Source organism: Microcaecilia unicolor, chromosome 1 (genome assembly GCF_901765095.1).
Source record: "Microcaecilia unicolor chromosome 1, aMicUni1.1, whole genome shotgun sequence".
NCBI classification, from domain to species: domain Eukaryota; kingdom Metazoa; phylum Chordata; class Amphibia; order Gymnophiona; family Siphonopidae; genus Microcaecilia; species Microcaecilia unicolor.
In genome coordinates this window covers 762,831,236-762,851,993 of record NC_044031.1, presented here as the reverse complement: position 1 = coordinate 762,851,993, position 20,758 = coordinate 762,831,236, and the positions used below count along the sequence as shown (strand labels likewise).

General features: G+C 49.1%; 1 protein-coding gene across 1 annotated transcript in view; it reads left to right on the top strand.

The window, feature by feature from the left end:
* The window catches only part of IGDCC3 (immunoglobulin superfamily DCC subclass member 3), a 187,842-nt gene that overhangs the window by 148,250 nt on the left and 18,834 nt on the right, over window positions 1–20,758 (top strand). The window contains exons 8-10 of the mRNA XM_030192781.1: window positions 13,639–13,886; window positions 16,291–16,455; window positions 17,117–17,305. Coding sequence (XP_030048641.1) covers window positions 13,639–13,886; window positions 16,291–16,455; window positions 17,117–17,305 — 602 coding nt within the window. The remainder of the gene's footprint in view (window positions 1–13,638; window positions 13,887–16,290; window positions 16,456–17,116; window positions 17,306–20,758) is intronic.

The following is a 20,758-nucleotide window of genomic DNA, read 5'->3' as shown; positions in this document are numbered from 1 at the left end:
CATTTAAAACAACGAGGAGAAAATATTTTTTCACTCAATGTATAGTCAAGCTCTGGGACTCATTGCTGGGAGCAAGTGGTAAAAGCAGTTAAAGTACATGGGTTTAAAAAAGGTTTGGACAAATTCCTGGAGGTGAAGCTAAACCGTTATGAGGTAGACCTGGGGAAAGCCAGCACTTACCCTTGGGATTAAGTAGCATGGAATCTTGTCACTGTTTGGGATTCCAGAATCTTGTTATTGTTTGAGATTCTGGAATCTTGCTACTCTTTGGGATTCTGCATGGAATCTTGTTGTTCTGTGGGATTCCGGAATCTTGCTACTCTTTGGGATTCTGGAATCTTGTTACTCTTTGGAATTCTGCATGGAATCTTGTTGTTCTGTGGGATTTCAGAATGTTGCTACTCTTGGGGATTCTGCATGGAATTTTGTTGTTTTGTGGGATTCTGGAATCTTGTTACTCTGGGATTCTACCAGGTACTTGTGACTTCGACTGGCCACTGTTGGAAGCAGGATATTGGGCTAGATGGATCCTTGGGCTGATACTGTAGGACAATTTTTATGTTCTCATAAAACGGTATGGTGAGTGGAAGAGTAGCCTAATGTACACCTCTTCCCTGGGCTCGCTGATCTCATCTCATGGTTTCCAATATCATCTTTATGCTGACGACACCCAGCTTTATCTCTCCACACCTGACATCACTGCGGAAACCCAGGCCAAAGTATCGGCCTGCTTATCCGACATTGCTGCCTGGATGTCCAACCGCCACCTGAAACTGAACATGGCCAAGACCGAACTCATTGTCTTTCCACCCAAACCCGCTTCTCCTCTCCCTCCACTCTCTATTTCAGTCGATAGCACCCTCATCCTCCCCATCTCATCTGCCCACAACCTTGGAGTCATCTTCGACTCCTCCCTCTCCTTCTCTGCGTATATCCAGCAGACAGCCAAGACCTGTCGCTTCTTTCTCTATAACATCAGCAAAATTCGCCCTTTCCTCTCTGAGCACACCACCCGCACTCTCATCCACTCTCTCATTACCTCTCGCCTTGACTACTGCAACCTACTCCTCACTGGCCTCCCACTTAACCATCTATCCCCCCTTCAATCCGTTCAGAACTCTGCCACACGTCTTATCTTCCGCCTGGACCGATATGCTCATATCACCCCCCTCCTCAAGTCACTTCACTGGCTTCCGATCAGGTACCGCATACAATTCAAGCTTCTCTTATTAACCTACAAATGCACTCAATCTGCAGCCCCTCATTACCTCTCTACCCTCATCTCCCCTTACGCTCCTACCCGTAACCTCCGCTCACAGGACAAATCCCTCCTCTCAATACCCTTCTCCACCGCCGCCAACTCCAGGCTCCGCCCTTTCTGCCTCGCCTCACCCTATGCTTGGAATAAACTCCCTGAGTCCATACGCCAAGCCCCCTCCCTGCCCATCTTCAAATCCTTGCTCAAAGCCCACCTCTTCAATGTCGCTTTTGGCACCTAACCATTATTCATCTAGTCAGGAAATCTAGACTGCCCCATTTTGATTGACTGCACTTTTTTGTCCTTTAGATTGTGAGCACCTTCGAGCAGGGACTGTCCTCTGTGTTAAATTGTACAGCGCTGTGTAACCCTGGTAGCGCTTTATAAAATGTTAAGTAGTAGTAGTTAGTACAGTGACTTGAGAAGCAGGGGACCTGGGTTCGTTTCCCACTGCAGCTCCCTGTGATTCTGGGCAAGTCACTTAATACTCCATTCCCGCAGGTACAAAATAAGTACCTGTATATAATATGTAAACTGCTTTGACTGTATCCATAGAAAGGCTGTGTATCAAATCTCTCTGCATTCTTGCAATGAAGATCCAGTAATTGGAAACAGTGTGGTCCAGTGTCACGTTCTGCAGCGAGCACAGTTAGCTCTTTGCTGCAAGAATACTGCTTGATGCCTTCTATTTGGGAGACGGCCCTTGAACCCTGATGCAGGCAATACGCTGAAATACAGACCGTGTTGGGTCCTTTGGTTTCTTGAATAAAATTTGGCCTCTCCGTTATTAGTCTCCAGCTTTTGTTTCATCTGAAGGCTACTTCGCTGTTTCTCTGGTACAACCTTAATCAAAACAGGGGGTGACCTGTACAGAGTGGTAGTCACATCCCTAAACAAGAGGGGGTAACCTGCTGGGAGCGGCAGTTACATAAGTACATAAGTAATGCCATACTGGGAAAAGACCAACGGTCCATCGAGCCCAGCATCCTGTCCACGACAGCGGCCAATCCAGGCCAAGGGCACCTGACGAGCTTCCCAAATGTACAAACATTCTATACATGTTATTCCCGAAATTGTGGATTTTTCCCAAGTCCATTTAGTAGCGGTCTATGGTCTAACCCCTTTTTAAAACTCTGCCAAGCTAACCGCCTTCACCACGTTCTCCGGCAACGAATTCCAGAGTTTAATTACGCATTGGGTGAAGAAAAAGTTCCTCCTGTTTGTTTTAAATGTACCACACTGTAGTTTCATTTACAACCATAACTACCTTACTTGGCTGACTGGATGAGCTGTGCTGGTCGTTAGCTTTGCTCATTAACTATGTTACTGTTGCTTTTAGGAAGATAAAAGGCCCCAATGGGTAAAACTTTGCCTTTCATTTACATACAGATTGCTTCTCTGTCAATTTCCCCCAATATCTCTCCTCATTAAGTGTGATGTTCAAGTCCATAAACTCTCCTACTCGGTAGCTGTTTTCAGAGATGAAAAAGCTGATAGACGTCAGCGGATACTTGTCCTGTAAATTTGTCCACAGGTGGTTTCTGCTTTTTAAATGTGAGCGTTCCATCTCATAAGAACATGAGAATAGCCATACTGGGTCAGACCAGTGGTCCATCTAGCCCAGTATCCTGTTTGCAACAGTGGCCAGTCCAGGTCACAAGCATAGGCGTAGACTGGGGGGGGCGAGGGGGGGCAATGCCCCCCCAAACGACGCGAGGCGCCGCCGCGCCATTAGTTAAAAAAAAACCAAAAAAACCACATGCAGGCACGCGCTCCTCTCCGTCCGCTTGGCTTCCCTGCCCTCTCTATCTGCGTCCCGCCTTCCTCTGACGTCATTTCCTTTCGGGCGGGACGCAGACAGAGAGGGCAGGGAAGCCAAGCGGACGGAGAGGAGCGTGTACGTCTACCCCTCTCCATAGGCGCCCGGTATAAGAGGCTTGCGGAGGCTAAGCCTCCCCAGCCAGAAGTGCAGCAAGGGCAGGGCAGACTGGACCGGACTGGACCACCCCGGGTGCAGCTCCCGCTGCCTTGAACATCTCCCTCCCTCCCCCGACTACTGCAGTATCGCTCTCCCCCTCCGCTCCTGTCCTGTCACGTCGTCTTTGAATGTCAAGGATTCCTTCCGGTAGCAGCAGAATCGGCAATGATGTAAGCGCTGCTTTCAACCTGCCCCGGAAGCACTCTCTGTACAGTTTCCCGCGTAGGAGGGACGCTGTCCAGAGAAGGCTTCTGGGGCAGGCTGAAAGCAGCGCTTACATCATTGCCGATTCTGCTGCTACCGGAAGGAATCCTCGACGTTCAAAGACATGACAGGAGCGGAGGGGGAAAGCGATACCGAACTAATCCGGGGGGGGGGGGGGGAGCGATGCATCATGCCAGCCAGCTGCTAGACCAAAGGGAAAGGGGGTGGAAGGTGCCACATCTAAGGGGAAGAGGGAGGAAGGAAAGCAATGGCAGGGAATAGGAAAAGGGGGGTGGAGAAAGGAGTGAGAGTGATGGGAGCAAGAAGGGGAGGGAAGAGAAAGGTAGGATGCATGAGGACGCTGGAGGAGAGAGAGAGAAAGTGCAAAAGTGCAGGGGAGAGCCAGGGACATGCAAAAGAGCAGGAGAGAGTCAGAGAGAGATGGGGAGAGAAAGAGGGAGCATGGGAGAGCCAGAGAGAGATGGGGCGCGAAAGAGGGGACATGGAAGAGAGCATGGGAGAGCCAGAGAGAGATGGGGAGCGAAAGAGGGGACATGGAAGAGAGCAGGGGAGAGTCAGAGAGAGATGGGGAGAGAAAGAGGGGACATGGAAGAGAGCAGGGGAGAGCCAGAGAGAGATGGGGAGAGAAAGAGGGGACATGGACGAGAGCAGGGGAGAGCCAGAGAGAGATGGGGAGAGAAAGAGGGGACATGGAAGAGAGAAGGGGACAGCCAGAGAGAGATGGGGAGAGAAAGAGGGGACATGGAAGAGAGCAGGGGACAGCCAGAGAGAGATGGGGCGCGAAAGAGGGGACATGGAAGAGAGCACGGGAGAGCCAGAGAGAAGATGCTGGATGGAAGAGGAGAGAGAGAGAGATTAGTGGAAAGATGGGGAGAGAGAGAGAGAAGCTGCTGGGGAGAAACTGGGGCAGACCCTAGCTGTCAGACGGAGAAATGCTGAATGAAAGGAGGGAGAAAGAGGGAAAATGCTGGAAGGAGGGGGCAGAAAGAGGGAAGACACTGGACGTAAGGGTAGGGAGGGAAAGAGGAAAGACACTGGAAGGATGGGGATAGAGAGGACATGCTGAATGGAAAAGGGTCGAGAGAGAGAACTGTTTAGAAGGAAGGGAGATAGAGGGAGACAATGGATGGAAGGAGAGGGAGACAATAGACGGAAGGATTGGGAGAGGGTAATGGGTAGAAGGATGGAGAGAGAAAGAGGGATGACACTGGATGGAAGGGTAGAAGAGAAAGACATGGATGGATGGAGGGGAGGGAAGAAGGAGATGCACACGGATGGAGTGGAAGGGAGAGAGGAGAAATGCCGGACATGGATGGAGGGGAGGAAAGACAGAGGAAGTTCATGCACATGGATGGAGGGGAGACATGCTGGATTTGGATGGAGGGGAAATTGCTGAATTTAAGGGCTGGATTGGAACACTTTGAGGGCAGATGCTGAAACTGGAGAAAGGATAGGGACAGGGCTACAGATGGTAGACAGGACGCATAAGGACACAGGAGGATGGTGGACATGTTGAGAGAAAAAATATCAAATGGAAAGAAGACACTGGGACCAAAGAATAGAAAAACTAAATGATCAGACAACAAAGGTAGAAAAAAGTATTTTATTCAGAATTTATTAACTGGAATATGTCAGCTTTTGGAAATGTGCATCTGTGATATTTTGCATGTAAGTTTCAATTTTTCTAGTATTGCTGCATGCTGAGTCTGACTTCTTCAGGTAACTTTCCAGTTTTGCCTTCATATCTGTTGTGTCATGTGTTTTTCATGTGTAATCAAGGTGCAGTATTCTACTAGTGTGTAGTATTTACAGCCCTTTTTTTTTTTGTTTCAATAGGTTGTGTACTGGTGTTTTAGAGCCCGGTGTAATTACAGTGCTGCTTTTCCACGCATAAGGTTGTAGCTCATCCTGTCCTTGGAATTAGTGCTGTTATGGTTTGCTAAGGTTATGAGTGTGTTTTTGCACAAGTTTGTGTATAGTGTTTTGCAGTGGAGAGATTGTGTGTTGGCATTACTGAGGTGGCACCAAAACATCGGAAAGGGTTTTAGAGCCTAAATCATGACACACTACCTCTTGAAGGATCTATATATAGTTGTTAATAAAAGGAGCTCATTGTGAACACTATCCACCCTATAAGGGTGTTTTGTGGCTCTACATGAGAATTGTGATATTATGATCCCTTGTTTCATATTGTTGACGGTCTGCATTTTCTATATGGGTAGTATATTGGTGTATTAGGGTCTGCCTAGTGTTATGGTACAGTAAGGTTTGAGTATGTTTTTGCACAAATTTGTGCATAGTGTTTTGCAGTTGAGTGATTGTGGTTAGTATATGCTTTGAGCAACCACTTTATTCTTTGACATATGATACATATCTAATATCTAAATTTAATAAAAGGTATTGTGACTATTTTATTTTACTTATTTTTTTTCTGTGTTAATTGTGGCTATAAGCCGACCGCCTATGCCCCTCTCTCTTCCTCCCTCCCTCCGGCGCAGGCAGCAGTCTTTTCCAGCGTTCCTGGCAGCGGTAGCGTTGTACACGCTGCCTTTGGCTCTGCCCCGAAGCCTTCTCTTCAAGTTCCTGTTCCCGCATAGGTGGGAACAGGAACTTGAAGAGAAGGCTTCCGGGGCAGACCGAAGGCAGCGTGTACATCGCTACCGCTGCCAGGAACGCTGAAAAAGCTGAAGATTGTTGCCTGCACCGGAGGGAGGGAGGGAGGGAGGAAGAGAGGGGGTAAACGGAGTCACCATCTTGGACCTCGCGGGGGGGGGGGAGCAGAGGGAAGATGGATGGGACTGGGAGGGGTGGGAAGCAGAGGGAAGGAGCAGGAGATGGATGGGTCTGGGTGGGGTGGGAAGCAGAGGGAAGGAGCAGGAGATGGATGGGACTGGGAGAGGAGGTGAGCAGAGGGAAGGAGCAAGAGATGGATGGGACTGCGAGGGGTGGGGAGCAGAGGGATGGACCAGGAGATGGATTGTATTGGGAGAGGTCAGGCACAGCAGAGGGAAGGAGCAGGAGATGGATGGGGTGGGGTGGGAAGCAGAGGGAAGGAGCAGGAGATGGATGGGACTGGGAGAGGAGGTGAGCAGAGGGAAGGAGCAAGAGATGGATGGGACTGCGAGGGGTGGGGAGCAGAGGGATGGACCAGGAGATGGATGGGATTGGGAGAGGTCAGGCACAGCAGAGGGAAGGAGCAGGAGATGGATGGGGTGGGGTGGGAAGCAGAGGGAAGGAGCAGGAGATGGATGGGACTGGGAGAGGAGGTGAGCAGAGGGAAGGAGCAAGAGATGGATGGGACTGCGAGGGGTGGGGAGCAGAGGGATGGACCAGGAGATGGATGGGATTGGGAGAGGTCAGGCACAGCAGAGGGAAGGAGCAGAAGATGGATGGGACGGAGGGATGGTGAGCAGAGGGAAGGAACAGAAGATGGATGGGACTGGGAAGGGTGGGGAGCAGAGGGAAGGAGCAAGAGATGGATGGGACTGCGAGGGCTGGGGAGCAGAGGGATGGACCAGGAGATGGATGGGATTGGGAGAGGTCAGGCACAGCAGAGGGAAGGAGCAGAAGATGGATGGGACGGAGGGATGGTGAGCAGAGGGAAGGAACAGAAGATGGATGGGACTGGGAGAGGTCAGGCACAGCAGAGGGAAGGAGCAGAAGATGGATGGGACGGAGGGATGGTGAGCAGAGGGAAGGAACAGAAGATGGATGGGACTGGGAGGGGTGGGGAGCAGAGGGAAGGAGCAAGAGATGGATGGGACTGGGAGGGTGGGGGAGCAGAGGGAAGCCTACTGGAAAGAAGACACTGCATAAAACAGAAGACACTGGGATCAAAGCGAATAGAAAAACTAAATGATCAGACAACAAAGGTAAATAAAAGTATTTTATTCATAATTTATTAATTGAAGTGTGTCAGCTTTTTGAAATGTGCATCTGTGATATTTTGCCTGTAAATTTCATTTCCTTCCTCCATATTAGCATATTCATTTGCATATGTATATATGCAAATGATATGCTAATATGCTCCGCCCATTCTTTGCCCCCCCAAATGAAACAGTCAAACTACGCCTATGGTCACAAGTACCTGGCAGAAATCCAAATAGTAGGAACATTCCGTATCAAATAACAGACTATGGACTTTTCTTCCAGGAACTTGTCCAAACCTTTTTAAAACCCAGATACGCTAATCGCAAAATCTTCTGGCACAGTTTTTTTCTGGAAACGGTCCTGCATAGTGCTGCTCTGTATTGATGGACTCCAGATCCTGTCTTTATGAGAATGGATGGACATAAGAACATAAGAATAGCCATACTGGGTCAGACCAATGGTTTATCTAGCCCAGTATTCTGCGTCTAGCCATGACCAGTCTAGGACACAAGTACCTTACAGAAACCCAATTATTAGCACAATTCCATGCTACTAATCCCAGGGCAAGCAGTGGCTTCCTCCATGTCCATCTCAATAACAGACTATGGACTTTTCCTCCAGGAATTTGTCTAAACGTTTTTTAAAACCCAGATATGCTAACCACCATTACCACATCCTCCGGCAATGAGTTCTACAGACGGTTCTAAGTAGGATCCCTCCCATTGGTTTCTGGCCTAAGTGGTGTGCTCTCTTCACTCGCAATTTGCCCAAATGCCGAACCAAGGGGAAGACTTCAGGCAACCAGGTCTCTAGAAAACCAATTAACTGTCTCTCGCACTGACTCTGGGAGCCTGACAAAATGGAGCTTACTTCATCTTGAACTGTCCTCCAAGTCATCCACATGCTGCAATCTTAGTTTAGAGCCATTTCAGTTGCTCTTGCGTTTCATGGAGGTCATCTCTCCTTGACTGAGATCCAGTGTTCTGATTCCCCCACATGAGCAACATAGCGTTTACAATACTGCTTGCTGAAAGGTTTTAAAATGTACTGTCCAAGGCATTAACCTTCGAAGTGGCTGTGCGATCTGTTCCTCACTTAGGTCGTTACCATCACACACACAATGTCTACCACCTTGGATTCTCCCAGCTACTGTGTCTTCTTTTTTTATTTGCAATTTGATGCCACATCTGACTCAAATCTCACAAAATATTTTCCATGTCCTGTCTAGCAGGATTGTCCACATCCAGACACGGCTGCTGGCTTCGCTATCAGTGGCGATGGGGCTGGATTAGAGGAGGTGGCTATCGGAGCCTCGAGAACACATAACTGCCCATGCTCAGTACCATCATATGTTCCCCTTTCTTCACCCAACCCATAATTAAACTCTGGAATTCATTGCCGGAGAACGTGGTGAAGGCGGTTAGCTTAGCAGAGTTTAAAAAGGGGTTAGACGGTTTCCTAAAGGACAAGTCTATAAACCACTACTAAATGGACTTGGGAAAAATCCACAATTCCAGGAATAACATGTATAGAATGTTTGTACGTTTGGGAAGCTCGCCAGGTGCCCTTGGCCTGGATTGGCCGCTGTCGTGGACAGGATGCTGGGCTCGATGGACCCTTGGTCTTTTCCCAGTGTGGCATTACTTATGTACTTATTTGTTTTAATGGAAATGTTTAAAATTCATGCTGTAGCTTTTTAATACACATTAATTAATGTTCATTAAATCAATTTATTTATTTATTGCATTTGTATCCCTCATTTTCCCATCTAATGGTAGGTCCAGTGTGGCTTACATACAACAGGACATACAGTTACAGAGTTTCAGTTTGATTGAAGAGTGTTGTTACAACAAGGCAGACGATTACAGCGATTCAGATCGGTTTAAGAGTGTCACTTATGGCCTAGGCTGTATTTATGATTAGTATGGTGGAAGTGAGTGGAATAAGCTAAGGGTTAGGTTTGCATTGATTTGTCATCGTCTGAAGGTATACAAGGATGTTGCAGTGGGTTTGAGGTTAGGTAGAAGCAGTGGGGAGGAGCTTCTTGAAAAGATGTGTTTTAGGGTTTTCCGGAAGTTTAGGAAGTTTTTCTTGAGTTTCAGGTCTTTTGGTAGAGGGTTCCAGAGTTGGGTGCCTATAATTGAGAAGCTGGAGGTGTATGATCTTTTGTATTTCAGTCCCTTACAACTGGGATAGTGGATCGTTAAATATGATCTTGCTGTTTCCATCAAGTTTCTGACCGCACCTCGAATATTGTGTCCAAGTCTGGTCGCCGCATCTCAAAAAAGATATAAAGGAATTGGAGAAGGTGCAGAGAAGGGTGACGAAAATGATAAAAGGGATGGAACGACTTCCCTATATGAGGAAAGGCTAAGACGGTTAGGGCTCTTCAGCTTGGAGAAAAGGCGACTGAGGGGTGATAAGATAGAAGTCTACAAGATAATGAGCGGAGTAGAGCGGACAGATGTGAAGCGTTTGTTTACACTTTCAAACAATAATAGAACCAGAGGACACAAGATGAAGCTAGAATATGGTAGATTTAAAACAAACAGGAGAAGGTTTTTCTTTACTCAGCGTGTAGTTGGACTCTGGAACTCGTTGCCGGAGAATGTGGTGGCAGCGGCTGGCCTATGGAGTTTAAGGGGGGTTTGGACAGATTCCTCTCCCTCCTTCTCCCCTCTGGTGTCGTGGGCATTGCGCTGAAAAGCTAGTGCGCTTAACACAAGACTGTTCAGCGCATGCGCCAGACACCATCCTCCTACCAAACTATCTAATGCTCATCGCTAACAGCATGCCTAAATTTGTATGTCATTAGCGTTGAGCATTAGGGAGTTCCTTCGCTGCGCTGTTGTGGCGGTATTTTTCCGGCACTGTTTAGTACAGCGCCTGAGTTTGGAGCAGTCGCTTGTCCCGAACTTTCTTGAATTCAGATGTAGTCCTCATTTCTGTCACTTCCTCTGGGAGGCTGTTTCACACATTCACCTCCATTTCCATAAAGAAACATTTCCTTAGATTAATTCTAAGTCTGTGACCCCCCCCCCCTCATTTCAAAGCTTCCTTTCCGTTGAAAAAGGACTGACTCCTGTGCATTTATGACTCGGAGGAAGTATCCCCTTCCCTCCCCCCACCCCAGGATAGAGACGTTTAGATCTTTGTCTATCCCTATATAATTGACCATTTTAGTAGCTGTGGGTATGTTTGCCCGATTCAGTATATGGCACCGACAAATGCATCACACTGGGCGCTGAAATCCACTAGCCCGCAACTCAAAAGGGGATGTGGCTAGGGGACATGAGAGGGATAGAAATAGCACCATTCCTGCACCCAAATGCCGCGAGTTGGACGCCAGCATTTATACCAAGTTTGAGCTGTGGGAACTGTGTTAAAATATTGGATGCTAATCAGGATTATGTTGTTTATAAGCAGGATGTTTTGCTAGTGAAATTTGTAAGGTGGAATGTATGGAAAAATTTTTTTTTTTTTTAAATTTATCACATTTACAATATAATTCAAGTACAATTTTTGAAACAGCAAAGATGACTATTAGTCATTAATAATATAAAGGAAATACTTACAACATTCTTCATTATATCAAATCATGATCTACTTCTCATCTTTAGTCCACAAAACGTAGGCAAAACTAACTATAAATCAGGAAAATTTGTATTAATATTAACTAAGGAAAAAGGTGGCAGAGCAGAGGATCGAGTGGTTTAACTTTACGGCGTGGAAGATGTTACAGGTCTTGGTAGCGAAACAAGTGAGCTAGCTAACTTAGATTCCAGGGAAGAATTCAATTGTTTAGAATCATAAAATACATATTTGACAGAATTTAGTTTTATAACACAGTTGCATGGAAAGTTTAACCAAAATAGCGCGCCCAATTGCACAGCTTTTGGGGCGAAGTTTGAGAAATTCGTGTTTTTTCTTCTGTGTAACCTTCGAGACGTCAGGGTACATTCTAATTTTGTAACCTAGGAAATTCTGTTCTCTATGAAGGAAATACTGCTTGAGTATCCAGTCTCTGTCAGGTTCAGTATTGTGTTCAGTTTTGGAGGCCGTATCTTGCGAAGGATGTTAAAAAAATGGAAGCGGTGCAAAGAAAAGCTATGAGGAGGGTATGGGATTTACGTTCCAAGACGTAGGAAGAGAGGCTTGCTGACCTGAACATGTACACACCCTGGAGGAAAAGGAGAACAGGGGTGATATGATACAGACGTTCAAATATTTGAAAGGTATTAATCCGCAAACGAATCTTTTCCGGAGATGGGAAAGGGCGGTAGAACGAGAGGGACATGAAAATGAGATTGAATGGGGGCAGACTCAGAAAGATGTCGGAAGTATTTTTTCACGGAGAGGGTGGTGGACGCTTGGAATGCCCTCCGCGGGAGGTGGTGGAGATGAAAACGGTAACGGAGTTCAAACATGCGTGGGATATGCATAAAGGAATCCTGTGCAGAAGGTGGATCCTCAGAAGCTTAGCTGGAAATTGGGTGGCGGAGCAGTTGGGGGGGAAGAGGGGGTGGTGGCTGGGAGGCGAGGATAGGGGAGGGCAGACTTATACGGTCTGTACCAGAGCCGGTGATGGTGAGTGGGACTGGTGGTTGGGAGGCGGGAAATACTGCTGGGCAGACTTATATGGTCTGTACCAGAGCCGCTGATGGGAGAGGGGGTGGTGGTTGGGAGGCGAGGATAGGGGAGGGCAGACTTATACGGTCTGTACCAGAGCCAGTGATGGGAGGCGGGACTGGTGGTTGGGAGGCGGGAAATACAGCTGGGCAGACTTATACGGTCTGTGCCCTGAAAAGGACAGGTACAAATTCAAGGTAAGGAATACACATATGAGTTTGTCTTGGGCAGACTGGATGGACCGTGCAGGTCTTTTTCTGCCGTCATCTACTATGTTTACTGTGAGAGTTGCTGATGTAAGTCCGACCCATATCGTCTTCTATCATTTGTGTTAAATTTATATCCCCAGCTTCTGCTGGAGGCCACTGCTCTTTCTACTTGCTCAGAATCTCTCTTCAAGAAAGGTGTTATATAGAATATCTTGATATAGGCGGATATGACTGTTCGGGTACTTTCTGTACTTCTGTAAGATAAAGGAATTTGAAAATGTTTAACATCTTGGATTATCAATAAAAATTGTTAAAACATAAGCATGGGAACCGGCTTTAAGCACTTTTCGATAAACATTGATAGAATAGTGCTGTGCCTCCGATTTCAGCGCCGATGATAGAATTTACCCTTTTGAGTGGATTGCGGAGCCCAATTTTTAGACACTTGGGGGTCCTTTTACTAAGCTGCGGTAAAAGGAGCCTGTCCCCAGCTCTGTTGCTTGTTTTTGATGCTCGCCGAGGCACCGCTTTTACCATAGTGGGTAAAAGACTGTCTCTTTTTTTTTTTTTAAGAAATGGCCATGCAATAAGTGAAGCTCTTACCGCATAGCCATTTGGGGAGGGGAGCACTTAACCGCCACCCATCAAGGGGGCAGTAAGGGCTTCCACGCTAACCTGGTGGTAACCAGGCAGTGTGTGACGCTGCCTGATTACCACCGGGTAACCACCGGCGCTACAAAAATAGAAAATGCTTTTGCAGTGCCGGAAACAGGGGCGTAGCCAGACTTCAGCGGGAGGGGGGTCCAGAGCCCGAGGTGAGGGGGCACATTTTAGCCCCCCTCCCCGGCGCCGCCATTGCCCCACCCACCACCACCACCACTGACAACTTTGACCCCCCCCCCTGCCGACGACCCTCTCAACCCCCCTCCCGCCGCCAACCCTCCCCCGCCGCCATCGCCTACCTTTGCTGGAGGGGGACCCCAACCCCCACCAGCCGAGGTCCTCTTCTTTGCGCGCAAGGCTTCCTTCTGTTTCTGTGAGTCTGACGTCCTGCATGGTCAGAAACAGAACGAAGCCTTGCGCGGGAAGAAGAGGACCTCGTCTGGTGGGTGTTGGGGTCCCCCACCAGCAAAGGTAGCCCACGGCGGCGGGGGGGGGGGGGAAGGTTGGCGGCGGGAGGGGAGGGTCGAGAAGGTCATCGGCAGGGGGGTCCAGGGCCAAATCTACGGGGGCCCAGGCCCCCGTGGCCCCACTTAGCTACGCCAGTGGCCGGAAATGGCGCATGCTGGGGGTGGGAACTACCACTAGGCTCCTATGGTATCTCCAGATTGGCACGCGGCAACCCATTGCACCAAGCCTTTCCTTTCCTCCAAGCACATGACTATTTCCCGGTGAAAATGGCTTTGTAAGTACTGTATTTTCTGTAGTTCTCAGCATCCACCAATTCTTGTGCGTTTTTGTCTTTTTAGCACCCTGACAATATACGGGATCAGTCAAGCAGACGAAGCTATCTACCAGTGCATCGCTGAGAACAGCGCTGGCTCCACCCAGGCCAGTGCACGTCTCACCGTGCTGTGGACGGAAGGCTTACCGGACCCTCCCCAGAACGTGAGGGCTCTGACCATTTCTGCCACCGTCATTCGGGTGTCCTGGAAGGAGCCTCAGCAGAACACCAAAGACATCATCGGTTATGTGTTGCATATCCGGAAGACAGCAGGTAGGGGAGAAAGCTGGTCCTTGAGGGTGGCTGCCAGCTCAGCGTCGGAAAAGAGCCTTTAGAATATTCCGGAGAGGAGAGATGGATAGTCTAGCTTCAGTGTTTCGTTCCCTGGCCTCTGCTGTTGAGATTGCTGGAGCGCTGTGTCCTGGTTCAAGCTGGACCCTGTGAGAGGTAGAACATGCAGAGAAGGTCAGCACAAATGATTACAACAGTGGTTCTCAAATCTGTCCTGGGGGATCCAGCCAGTCAGTTTTTCAGGATATCTGCAATTCACAAGTTAGACTTGTAGGCCTTGCCTCAATTGCATGCAAATCTAACTCATGAATATTCATTGTGGATATCCTAAAACCCAGACTGTGGGGTTCCTCCAGGACAGGTTTGAGAACCACTGGATTGCCAGCTAAATATTATTCTGCCAATATTCACTATTCCTAGCCGGTTAAATACCACTTAACCAGCTATTGACAAATAGTGCTTCGCTGGTCAAGTTAAGCAGACAAATCTGGGCCCCCAAAATAGCAGGCCTATCTTGGCCACTATAAAACTTAACCGGCCAGCACTGAATATTAACTTAGCCGGTTAGTTCATAGTGGCCTAAAAACCTCCGCTGTTCAACGTCAGTCACCGGAAACGGCCCGGCCTTGTACATATATCCGGGTTCAGTGCCAAGTGTGGGCCTTAGCCGGCCTGCTTCCCACAGGCTGAATATCAGCCCCTATGAGTTCTGTGAGGAATGGCTTTGGCCTTGTTTAGCCTGTGGAAGAGAAAACTGAAGCCTGGTTCTTCTCCCAAGCCTTTAATACACAGGGTGACTGACTATAAACTCATCCTGCACCTGGACTAGCTTAATACACACGCTGTACCTTAGATCAGTTCCTTATCTCTTGCTTAACTATACAAAGAACTTGCCTTGAGTTAAGTCATCCGTCTATTTATCCCAACTGATTCTGTACCACATATCTCATCCCCATCTATATATCTGCACTTGGCCCCTCAGCTATATGGTAAGCTGTATTGTAGAAAAGGATTAGTATCATAGCAATGTTATTTCAATGTTCTGATGTGTGCTTATTAGATAAGTACGTAAGTAATGCCACACTGGGAAAAGACCAAGGGTCCATTGAGCCCAGCATCCTGTCCACGACAGTGGCCAATCCAGCATTATATTGACATCTCTGTTATTTGAATTTCAGTCCTGTTTCGTGGTAGACCTATTATTACGTTTTAATTTGCTGTTTTCAAATGTACCTCCTTAAGTACATAAGTATTGGCACACTGGGACAGACCAAAGGTCCATCAAGCCCAGCATCCTTTTGTCCAACAGTGGCCAATCCAGGTCACAAATACCTGGCAGAAACCCAAAGAGTAGCAACATTCCATGTAGAACCCCAAAGAATATCAATATTCTGGAATCCTGAAGAGTAACAAAGATTCTAGAATTCTAAAGAAAAACAAGATTCCATGCAGAATTTCAAAGTGTAGCAACATTCCATGTAGAACCCCAAAGAGTAACAAGATTCCATTCAGAATTCCAAGTACATAAGTGTTGCCATACTGGGACAGACCAATGGTCCATCGAGCCCAGCATCCTGTTTCCAACAGTGGCCAATCCAGGTCACAAGTACCTGGCAAGATCCCAAAACAGTACAATACATTTTATTTATGTTTATACTAGCCGTTAAGCCCGTAAAAACGGGCGAGATTTCCAGCTACCCTCTTCGCCGCCGCTCCCTCCCCCCTCCGTGCCGGGCCCCCTGCACTGACCTGACAGCGCCTCTCACCTCCGTGTGATCACTCTGCTGCTGCCTGCAGCGCTTCCACACGGAGGTGAGAGGCGCTGTCAGGTCAGTGCAGGGGCCCGATATGGAGGAGGGCGGGAGTGGCGGCGGGGATGGGGGGGGGGTGGAGGTTGGTGCGCGCGATGTTCGTTTCCAGGCGGCAGCGTCCGACAGTGACTCCGACTCCGTTTCCCTCTCTGTTCCGCCCTCTGATGTCATCACGTCTTGACGCGAGGGCGGGACAGAGAGGGAAGTCTGTACTGCGCATTTGCAGGTGAGTCGGTCACTTGCCGTTTATATGTTTGATTTGGTCATTTTACTATCGTCATGCTGTTAATAAAATTGTAAGTTTGATGTTAAACTGCACCTGCTGTACACCGCCTTGGGTGAATCTCTTCAAAAAGGTGGCTAATAAATCCCAATAAATAAATGATAAAATGAAAAGTGAATAGAATGAAAAAGGATGGCGAACAAGGCATTATCTCTGTGCGCAAGGCCCTGGTGCATCCTTGTGCCTTGAACGAACCGTCTGAATTTGCAACAGGCTTCCGGTAGGGTTTGTCTTCTACTTAAACCAGCCGTTTGCCCTAATCCCTCTCTGCTTCTCCTGCCTCTCGTTCCAGACCCTGTGGAGATGGAGTTTCAGGAAGCCGTTAGCAAAAGCACCTTCCAGCATTTACTAACCGATCTAGAACCTTCCACCAACTACAGCTTTTACATGAAAGCATACACGTCTCGCGGTGCAAGCAAGGCGTCTGAGACAGCCATGGAGAGCACTCTGGGAGAAGGTAAGGGGCAAGGGGGTGGGGGGGAGCAGTATGACGTCAAACTGCACCTGCAAAAGCAGGAAGGAAGGGCTCTGCGCTCTGAGAACGCGCACTCGCCTTTGAACTCTGTAGATCAATGTGCTCTCACGAACTGAGGGAAAGGCAGTTTTCCTTTAACAGTGCAGACATGATTCTGGCCTGAGGAAGACAATCCCACACACACACCGGTTGCGTAGCTATGTGGGGCCTGGGCTCCCATAGATTTGGCCCTGGACCCCCCCTGCCGACGACCCTCTCGACCACCCCCCTCCCACCGCAAACCCGCCGTTGCCTACCTTTGCTGGCGGGGGACCCCAACCCCTGCCAGCAAAGGCAGGCGACGGCAACGGCGGGTTTGCGGTGGTGGTGGGGGGTCGAGAGGGTCGTCGGCAGGGGGGGAGGCAAAGTTGGTGGTGGCGGCAATGGCGGGGGGGGGGGGGGGTCGGCGGCGCCAGGGGGGGGCTAGAATGTGCCCCCTCACCTCGGGCTCTGGACCCCCCCTCCTGCCGAAGTCTGGCTACGTCCCTGACACACACACACACGATGGCATGTTCTCTCCTGTAGAAACGGTTCTTTGCCTGCTGCTGACGTTTCTTACTGCCGCTTGATAAAGTCTGTTTTTTCTTTTGTCTCTCCTTTGTAGTACCAGCGATGCCGGCTCTCAATATTAAAGTTCTGAACAGCACTGCCATCCAGGCGGAGTGGAAGACCTCCATTAAACTGGGCCAGCACGAAGGCTTCAAGCTGTATTATCGTAAGGTACACGCTGCCCACTTCACCGGCCCCCTCCTGCTGCCCAGCAATGTCACATCCTACAATATAACTCAACTGGGTAAGTAACAACCCCAGCCCGGTCTCCCCATCACCACCAGCACTAGATAGCAACAGATACACAGACAAATTAGTGGAGTGGAGGAGTGGCCTAGTGGTTAGAGCACCGGTCTTGCAATCCAGAGGTGGCCAGTTCAAATCCCACTGCTGCTCCTTGTGATCTTGGACAAGTCACTTAAGCCTCCATTGCCTCAGGTACAAACTTAGATTGTGAGACCTCCAGGGACAGAGAAATATCCAGAGCAGGGGCATAGCCAGACCTCAGCGGGAAAGGGGGGGGGGGCAGAGCCCGAGGTGGGGGGGCACTGTTTAGCTCCTCCCTGCCACCACCTTGGACCCCGCCCCCTGCCCCGCCACTACATCAGGTACCTTGTTTGCTGGTGGGGTCCCCAATCCCTACCAGCCGAAGAGTCTTCTTCAGCACCGGTCGACCGGCACCTTCGTTGTGTGATCATCTGTTTCTGACGCTTTACATCCTGCACGGGGCTACATGCACGGTGCAGGACGTAAGGCATCAGAAACAGATGATCACACAACGAGCACTGAAGGAGGCTCTTCGGCTGGCGGGTTTGGGGACCCCCGCCAGCAAACAAGGTACCTGATGCGGGGGGCAGGCGGCGACGGCGGGAGGGAGGAGGTCAAATGTAGAGGGGGCCAGGGCACAGTCTGTGGGGGCCCATGCCCCCGTGGCTCCACGTAGCCACACCCCTGATCCAGAGTACCTGAATGTAACTCACCTTGAGCTACTACTGAAAAAGGTGTGAGCAAAGTCTAAATTAATAATAATGAACCAAATGGTTCCACCCTAGTGACTCAGTAGACTTGGGGGAGGGTGAATGACCCTCCTAATGGTATTTAAATGCATCTATTATGTTTTTACCCTCACACAATTAGTGATGTATTAATAAGGTGGGACTCTTGTAAATGAGATGTGCTTTGATGCCCTTAGACCGCGGGGAAGGCCAGGTCTCCTTCCTGTTTTGCTCATTCTGGAGAGGACTGTTTAGAGCCAGGCTGACTGGAAAGTCTTGGAGATCATTTTAGAAGCATTTACACGGAGAAATACTGGTGCATTTGCTTATAAATGGCCATTTTAGAAAGCTGCTATTTACGTATTAGGGTTACCATTTTGTGTCCTCTGAAAAAGAGGACATATGTCACGCCCCCTACCCCGCCCCCGCCACGCCTCATACCCCGCCCCCGCCACGCCCCCTTCGGGTCCTCGTTCCGCCCCTCTATTCCCCGCCCCCCGTCACATGGTTCCCCCCCTCACTTACTATCTAGCCCTGGTGGTCTAGTAGGGTCTTCTCTTCGGGGCAGGAAAGAGCCCCCTCTTTCCTGCCGGAGCGCTGCCTGTCCTTGCCTGCTGCATCCTCCTCGGTCTGGCTGGAGATTCAAAATGGCCACCGAGAGTTGAAGTGGCCTCGCGAGAGTTCAACTCTCGGCGGCCATTTGAATCCCCAGCCAGACCGAGGAGGATGATAGACAGGGGAGGCAGCGCTCCAGGCAGGAAAGAGGGGGCTCTTTCCTGCCTCGAAGACGTCACTAGACCACCAGGGAACATGGTAAGGAAGGGGAGGGGACGGGAGTAGGGTTACCACGGCGCCGATCGCCCGCCCACACGCATGCGCCTGCCCGCACCCGCGCCGACGTTTGTCCAGAAATCCGGACAAACGTGGGTGCAGGCAAAATCCGCCGGACGCCCCAGACATGCCCTCAAAAAGAGGACATGTCCGGGGAAATCCGGACGAATGGTAACCCTATTACGTATGTAGATGGCCTGAGATTTCAAGGAGGCATGGGTTGGAAAGGCTGAAAAAGTATACATGAACTTAAACCTTATGTGTATAGTTTAATAAATTTCCATTCTGCCTTTTGCACTAGCTTCAAGGTGTTCACCAATACAAGCTGTCTGGGTCTTCAGCAGTAGTTCAGGAGCAATTGCGCCTACCTCAATGTTTGTTAAACAGCTATTTTGCTTGGCCCCTTAAGTGGATCCCCCTAGGTGTGCAGCTTTTTAAAATCCAGCAGATACAAATATGTGTGAACATAAGAATAGCCATACCCGGCAGAACAGAGGTCCATCTAGCCCAGAATCCTACGCTTTCTGCAGGTTTTTCTCATTAGCAGACTATAGACGTTTCCTCCAGGAACTTGTCCAAACCTTTTTTAAACCCAGATACACTAACTGTTGATACCACATCCTTTGGCATTGAATTCCAGAGCTTAACTATTCATTGAGTGAAAAAATGTTTCCTTCTGTTTGTTTTAAAAGTAGTACCATGTAACTTGAGTGTCCCCTGGTCTTAGTACTTTTTGAAAGAGTGAAAAATCGATTCATGTTTACCTGTTAGTTATTTTGTAGACCTCATTCATATCCTCTCTCAGCTGTCTCTTATCCAAGCTGAAGAGCCCTAACCTCTTAAGCCTTTCCCCATATGAGAGGAGTTCCATCCCCTTAATCAGTTTGGTCACCCTTCTTTGAACCTTTTCTAATTCCACTATATCGATACGGCGACCAAAATTGCACACAATACTCAAGGTGAGGTAGCAACATGGTGCGATACAGAGCCATTATAGTATTCTTGGAGGCTCATTTTCGAAAGAGAAGGGCGCCCGTCTTTTGACACAAATTGGAAGATGGGCGTCCTTCTCCCAGGGTCGTCCAAATCGGTAGAATCGAAAGCCGATTTTGGATGTCCCCAACTGCTTTCCGTCGCAAGGATGGCCAAAGTTCAAGGGGGCGTATCGGAGGCATAGTGAAGGCTAGACTTGGGCGTGCCTAACACATGGACGTCCTCGACCCATAATGGAAAAAAAAAGGGCATCCCTAAAGACCACTTGGATGACTTTACCTGGTCCTGTTTTTTTCTTACGACCAAGACATGAAAAGGTGGCTGAAATGACCAGATGACCACCAGAGAGAATCGGGGATGACCTCCCCTTACTCCCCCAGTGATCACTAACCCCCTCCCACCCTCAAAAAACATCTTTAAAAATATTTTTTGCCAGCCTCAGATGTCATACTCAGGTCCATCACAGCAGTATGCAGGTCCCTGCAGCAGTTTTAGTGGGTGCAGGTGGACCCAGGCCCATCCCCCTCCCTATCTGTTACGTTTGTGGCGGAAACAGCGAGCCCACCAGAAACCCACCGTACCCACATCTAGGTGCCCCCCCTTCACCCATAAGGGCTATGGTAGTGGTGTACAGTTGTGGGTAGTGGGTTTTGGGGGGACTCAGCAGACAAGGTAAGGGAGCTATGTCCCTAGGAGCAATTTATGAAGTCCACTGCAGTGGCCCCTAGGGTGCCCGGTTGGTGTCCTGGCATGTCAGGGGGACCAGTGCACTAGAAATGCTGGCTCCTCCACGACCAAAGGGCTTGCAGTTGGTCGTTTCTGAGATGGGCGTCCTTGGTTTCCATTATCGCCGAAAATCAGAAACGACCAAGTCTAGA